The following is a 6534-nucleotide window of genomic DNA, read 5'->3' as shown; positions in this document are numbered from 1 at the left end:
TTCCCAGGGTATTTGCTCTTCCCACGTCCTTTAATCCATGGTGGCTGGGGGCTCAGACAAGTCCCTCTGGCCTCCATTTTTGCCTCAGCCACCTCCGAGATACTGTGACCTTGTCTGGTCACCTCTCTTGCCTCGGCTTCCTGACAGCACAGTGGGCGGGACGCTGGCGCAGGACGACGCTCCTGGCGCGCCACGAGGTCCGCAGGCGGCTGTCCCTGGTCGCCGCGTCTGGGAGCTGCGCCCCGCGTCTGAGGGACGTGCGTGCTGCCCAGGAGCTGAGCTCGGAGCAAGGGTGGACCCACGTCGGGGGAAAGATCCCCTCGCCCCACGACGTGCAGGCTTGGGGTCCGGCCCTTCCCCAGGGCTCGGCGTCACCTGCTCTCTAGCATCTGGGTTCTGCGCTCTGCTGGGCGCCGGGGCGTGTCCGGAGCTGCGGTGGCCGTTGCCGGGGCGTCCGTTGCTAGCGCCGCCGTTGCCAAGGACGCCCGCCCACCGGCGCCGGGCTCTCTGGGCGCGACCCGACTCCGCTCGGCGCAATGGACGACCTGCGGGTGCTATGGATGCGCGACCGCGTGTACGCGGCCTTCGGCCTCACAGACCCCCAGGTCTTCGAGGAGCTGATGGCCCGCGACGACGGCGAGGCCGAGGACCTCATCCTGCACTTCCTCAACCGGGCCAGCGACGAGGAGGCCGCCGCCACGCTCTTCTTCTACCGCGCCGTGGTGCCCGAGGAGGTGGAGGTGCAGACCGGTGAGCCCGCCCGCGCCCCTCCGCGGCCGCTGCCCCGCGCGCAGGCCTGGCCTCGGGTGCCGGTCGCAGACGGTTACCGTGGCCCCGGGGGAGGCGGGCGCAGCCGCAGGGCTCTCACAGCGCGCTTGGAAAGGCAGCCCGGGCGCGAATCGTCATAGCAAACGCGTATTTAGTGCTTGCGCTGTACCGGGTGCAGCTCCAAACGCTTATATCAGCTAATTAGTGCTATCAGGGGGGGTACTGGTACCCCGTTTTAGAGAGGAGCAAGCTGTGACCATGTAGGTCACACAGGCAGTGAAGATTCCAGAGAAGGAGCCCCTGCCCAGTGACAGGCCATAGATGGGGGTGCTGGGAGCGACACCCCGTCCTCCCGCTGCCTGACAGTGGCAGGGGCTGCAGGAGTGCGCAGGGGCAGTCCTTCCTCTCTTCGGAGGCTCCCGACAAGCAGCTGCAAAGTGATGTCCAAACGAGATTTTTAAAATGACAGAGGCTTTGCCCTGGCCGGGTAGCTCCGCTGGTTGGATGCGCTGGGGCGGGGTGTTCCCTCCTGTCCGGGGCACGTGCAGGAATCCCGTGGGTAACCGTTAATTGGGTGTGTGTCCTGCCCGATGTTTTCCACATCAGTCCAGCTCTCTTTGTACGTGTCTCTCTCTGTATAATGATACGTGTATAATAATACACAGAACACAGCACATTCCTAGAGTCGTAAGGGAGGGCATTGTACGGACACACGTACACAGACACTTCCTGTATTTCTGCGTGAGCGCGCGCTGGCCGCGTGGGGACGTCCCGCGGGTCTGCGGTGCGAAGGCCCCGCCAGCCCACACCCAGCGCCGCCAGCGCCTGTAGGCCGGACGCCTTGCCACCAGCGGACGGTGTCCGTCTTCCCGTTTTTTCCTGCCGACGCAAGGCGGAGGCACTTCCTTATTCTCTCGTACCCCTCGGCCGTGAGCGGAGCTGAGCACCTCTTTTTACGCGTTTTGGTCATTTATGTTTCCGCCGGGCTGTCACTACGGGATCATTCCCGCGTCCCTCGTCTGCGGGAGGATGTGCACAGGTCTCCCCTGCGGGGCGCCGCCACCTCGGGGATCGGGAATGTTTCCGTGTGGGCCCGTACCTGTGCACGCAGAGCCCGGAGACGGAAGAGAAGGGCAGGGGGACAGGTGACAGGTGACAGGTGTCATAAGCAAGGGGGCTTCCAGCTGACGCTTGTTTTGGGCGCCCTGTAAGGCGAGGACATCCCCGCTGCTTTACAGAGAGGCCTCCGCTGGGCTCAGTCACGGTCACCATTCAGATGGTCCCAACCCCACGTGGCTCTCAGGCTGCGTCCTTGAAAACGCCTCCCGGGTGGGACTGTGGGCGGAACGTTACACTCCGAGGGCTGGGAGGCCAAGGGCTCGCTTACGGTTCCCGCTGACTTCCGGGTCAGCCGGGGTCACTTCCGCTCGGAGGCCGCGGCGCTCGCGCCTGCTCGGGTCCCTCAGCTCCACGCAGAGCCGTGGCCCCGGGGAGGTCACGTGGGGACACGGTTACGGTTTGTTTTTGTCTTTCCATGTACGTGGCTGTGAAGACGGCGGCGTTCCTGCCACGGCTGAGGAGGACGACGAGGAAGAAGAGACGGAGTCTCAGCGGGTCGGGTCCGTGGAGAGAACGTCAGGTGCGGCCCTCGCACGCGCTCGGCGGGGAGCAGACCCGTCAGGAAGCCGAGTTGGTCGGCCGCGCGGAGGGAAGGTGCTGGGTGTCACCGGGCACGCCACTCGGTTCCCGGGGCGGCCGTAGCGAGAGGCCGCGAGCCCGCCGCGCACGCCCGGGAGGCCCCGGGGGACCCCGCCTCGTCTCCCCCAGCGGCCGCCCGTCGCTGGCCACGCGGCTTCACGTGCGGCGTCTCCGTACCGCGCGAGCGTTCGTATGAGTTTATTTGAGCCGCACCGACGGCGTGTGCCAGGGAGCCGGGTCTCGGGGGGCCGTTGCCCGATGCCTGTGAGGTTCGGGGGGCGACAGAGGGCAGGTCACGGGGTGCGAGCAGGCCGGGGCGGGGGTGGCGTGCCCCCGAGGGCGGTCCGCTCCGGAGGGGGTCTGGAGAGAGGCGTCGCGGTGGTGGTTGGCCCGAGGCCTGGAAGCGGGGACGACCCGGCCCGCGGACGCTGGGAAACAGGCCGCACGGTCTGGCGTGGCTTTCGGTGACACGGCCCGGCCGCGGGGTCTCTTGCTGGTGTGCCCCGCGCTCCCGTGACCGGGGAAGACGGGGGTGGAGGCGGCTGCTTGGAGGGAAAGGCCGGGAAAGCCCCCAACAGCGCGGACAGCGTTGCCGCCGGCTGGCGTGTGAGCGCGTTTCTTCGCCGCTTCACCCCCTTCCGCGTGTGCAGCTCGGGGACGCAGAGCACGTGCGGGTGCATTTTGACTGCAGGCTGTTCCCCAGGTTCCGGTCATGGCGCCGGCTCGGCCGCTCGCTGCCCTCGGTCCTGTGGCCTGATCAGTGGGTGTCATTGTCCAAGTTCGTGGGTGAGAAAACCAATAAAATCGCAGGGCGGATCCAGACCCCGCACATGGACTTGACTCCAAAGCCATCCCGACTGAGCGCGGAGCCGTCCGGCGAGCGGCCGCCCTTCCCTGCACGCGCGGGACTCGTCCGACACGTAGGGCCGTGCCGGCGCCCTCCCGGGCTTCCGGGGCTGCGCAGGCGGCAGTGGGCACAAGAGATACACAGTCACTTTCGTTTTCTCTTCCTCCCGCCACAAATTTCGAGTTTCATGGTGAAAAAGGAGTGAAGGTTAACATGTTAGCTGTGGTTCTCATCCTGGTGAGAAAACTCCTTTTTAAGGAAAACTCTGGGAAGTCCCTCAGTGGACACTGTCGTGGAAGACACACACACACACACACACACACACACACACGGTGAAGTTGTGACTGAGGACCCGTCAGAAATGCAGCACAAGCCTGCTAGTTACCATGCGGGTCAAGGCTGTCGCAGGGCCCATTTGTGAGTGTAAGTGCAGCTTCCTGGTACTGTGCTTGCTGAATGAAACGTACAAAATGCATATCTGGTCTCGATGGGAGGGAACCCAGCTTTCTGATTATCCTGCCCCTCGAATGTTTTGCAGTTAGGAATGTGATGTTGAGCAGCAGGTCCGCATACCAGCCTTTAACTGGCGTGGAGGATGGAGAGGCGGACAAAGAGAACTTAGAAAACTTGCCTGCCAAGGTATGCGTGGCTTTTTCTCCTCGCAAGGTAATGGGAATTGCATGCCTTCAGATGCATTCATACCAGGAACATACCATCTTGGAGTGGGGATGACAGGCTTCTGTGTTGGGCGTCCCCAAGGCCACCCTCAGATTGACTGATTCACTGCAGTGACTCCCAGAACCCAGAAGAGTTTTGTACTCAGGGTTATGGTTTATTTCAGTGAAAGGATGCAGGTTAGAACCAACAAGGAAAAAGACAGGGAGGGCAGAGTCAGTGGGAGACAGCGTCGCCAGTCAGGGACGCTCACCTGAGCCTGGATGTTCAGGGCTTTCGTTGGGGGTCCGCCACCTAGGCAGGAAGTGCCCACAGGTCTGACTGACCTCAGCGACTTGGTCTCCAGCACCCTCAGAGGTCCACCTGCTCAGTGTGACCCAGAGCCCCAGGCAGACAAGAGGCATTCCCCTAAGTCACTTTGTCAGCGTGACTCTCCAGCGGGAGGGACCCAAGTCCCCAGGTGTGCGAAGACACTCAGGCAGGCTGCTGCGGAAGCTTAGAGGTTGTTGCCCAGGGGCCAGGCAAGGGCCAGATGGAACCTCGGAATTTGCGTGGGGGCGGCCCAGGGGCGGAGTGTAGAGCTAGGAGGTCGGCATGTAGCCTGATCCGTGCGAAACGGAGTCACACTGAGCGGCTCTGTCCATACACCCGCCCCCAGGCCGAGTCCAGAATCCAGGCCTGGCTGCTGCCGTCGCAGCCCCGGGGGATCTCAGTCAGGCCGGCTTCCCAGGTGTGGCTGCCCGGCGACGTGCCCAGCTCCTGGGTGACCGGCCGGCGCCCGCCGTGCGGCCGTGCTGCTGGGCCGTGACCTCAGAGCCCGGCGCTGCGTGGGCCGCGCAGGGGAGCATTGGCCTGCTTGGGCGAGTGGGTCATCTTGGTGTGACGGGTTTTCCCTCATGTTCCAGATGGTTGTTAAACACGTCGTGGAAAAGACGTATCTCCACGTGCTCTGTGCTCCTGTTCCCGAGGAGCTTCTGGACCAGAATGTGGTGTTTTTTCTGAGAAATACAGAAGGTACGTTTCCAGTGTGTGTGTACGGTTGTGGGTGGGTGTGAACATGCCTGTGTGTGTGTGTCTACGTTTTTACACTTTCTTGAGAGTATGACTTTTTATTAGCATTGTCCTCGTTTTTCATGGCTTTCATATTTGCAAACTTACCTACTACCTCAAAATTGTTGGCAATGCCTACATCAGGGTCTGTAGTGCTCCCAAGGTCATTCCAGGACATATGCCGGGGGAGCCCTGGGGTTCCCCAGTGTGCGCGTCCCCCACTGAGGTGGGCGGGACGAGGTGACACGCTGCCTTCTTGTTCAGCTTCACTGTAAGCAGGCGCCCTTATGGTGACCTGGTCAGGGCCACAGTTTTCAGGCTTCCCTGCTTCTTGCTGGTGACCTGGCAGTTGGAAAGGGCCCCAGGCACAGTGCTCCAGCGCTGTCCGGTGTCCCCGAGCGCGGGAGGGCTGGGCACGTCGTAGGAGGAAAGCGCTCTGTGGGTGAGCTCATTGCCGGAGCTGAGGTCAGTGTCACCGATTCAGTGATGCGTGGGAAGGAGGAGTCTTCGCACTGAAACACGCACAGCAGGGCTGGAGACCGACGGGCGGTGGAAACCTGTGCCCAGAGGCTCCCAGGGACGGGCTCCGCCGTCGCCGATCCGACGCTGCCTCCCGAGCTTGCTGTCCCGTTCCAGCGCTGGCCCCGGGAGCCAGTGTCAGCCCACTGCCCTCCTGTGTGGCTCTGGGCTCACGACACACAGGCGCAAGAGGGGAAGGAAGGGGGGGAGAAAGAGAGGGAGAGAAACGTCACTGTGCGGTTGCCTCTCACACACCCCCAACTGGGGACCTGGCCCGCAACCCAGGCCTGTGCCCTGATGGGGAATTGAACCGGTGACCATTTGGTTCATAGGCTGGCACTCAATCCACTGAGCCACAGCAGCCAGGGCTGCAAATGTTTTTAGGAAACCCCAGTTGTTTCTGTTCTTGTCCAGCTCAGTTCATCTGGGTGGTTCTCGGGCGCTGCCCGTGCCGCCCGGAAGCACCGTGCGTCAGTGTGTGTTGCGGCCTCTCATGGGCCGGGGCACTCGTTTGGCTGGACGTGAGCACATGTTCTGAGTCTGTGGTCGGAACGCCCAGTGCCCTTGGAGGTGCTAACTGTTCGCCACCTGCCCTCGCATCTCGCCCTCTGAATCTGTTCCCTTTTAGAGCCGGTCTCTGAAGCCAGCGACATGAAGGAAGCTATGGAAATCATGCCCGAAACCCTGGAGTATGGGGTTATAAACGCAAATGTGCTTCGTTTCCTGAAAGATGTCATATGCCACGTAAGTGTGGACAGAGGAAGAAACCTCAGCGTTTTTAAGGGGAAGGCCCTCTGATCCATTTAGTCCGCAAGGAGGCGTCAGCCGGTGTCCCATCCCAGGCGCTGGCCTGGGCTGTGTTGTCACAGTTGTCCCCCCCACCCCCTTACAGGTGTTCAAAGCCGGAGGCAACCTGAGAACTTGAGTCAGGGAGCAGGCGTCGTGTGATGGTTTGTTTGATGAATTTGACCTTTCAG

The 6534-nt window shown here is 62.4% G+C and overlaps 1 protein-coding gene across 1 annotated transcript in view; it reads left to right on the top strand.

The window, feature by feature from the left end:
* The first annotated feature begins 536 nt into the window (after positions 1-536).
* The window catches only part of DNAH10 (dynein axonemal heavy chain 10), a 95576-nt gene continuing 89578 nt past the window's right edge, over positions 537-6534 (top strand). Inside the window, 5 exon segments of the mRNA XM_090257848.1 lie at positions 537-750; positions 2321-2407; positions 3852-3952; positions 4894-5002; positions 6186-6301. Of these exon segments, the coding sequence (XP_090113974.1) occupies positions 537-750; positions 2321-2407; positions 3852-3952; positions 4894-5002; positions 6186-6301 (627 nt within the window).

The sequence above is a fragment of the Furipterus horrens genome, unplaced genomic scaffold, assembly GCF_987537825.1.
Source record: "Furipterus horrens unplaced genomic scaffold, mFurHor1.1.pri manual_scaffold_11, whole genome shotgun sequence".
NCBI lineage: Eukaryota > Metazoa > Chordata > Mammalia > Chiroptera > Furipteridae > Furipterus > Furipterus horrens.
This window is presented reverse-complemented; position numbering and strand designations above follow the sequence as displayed.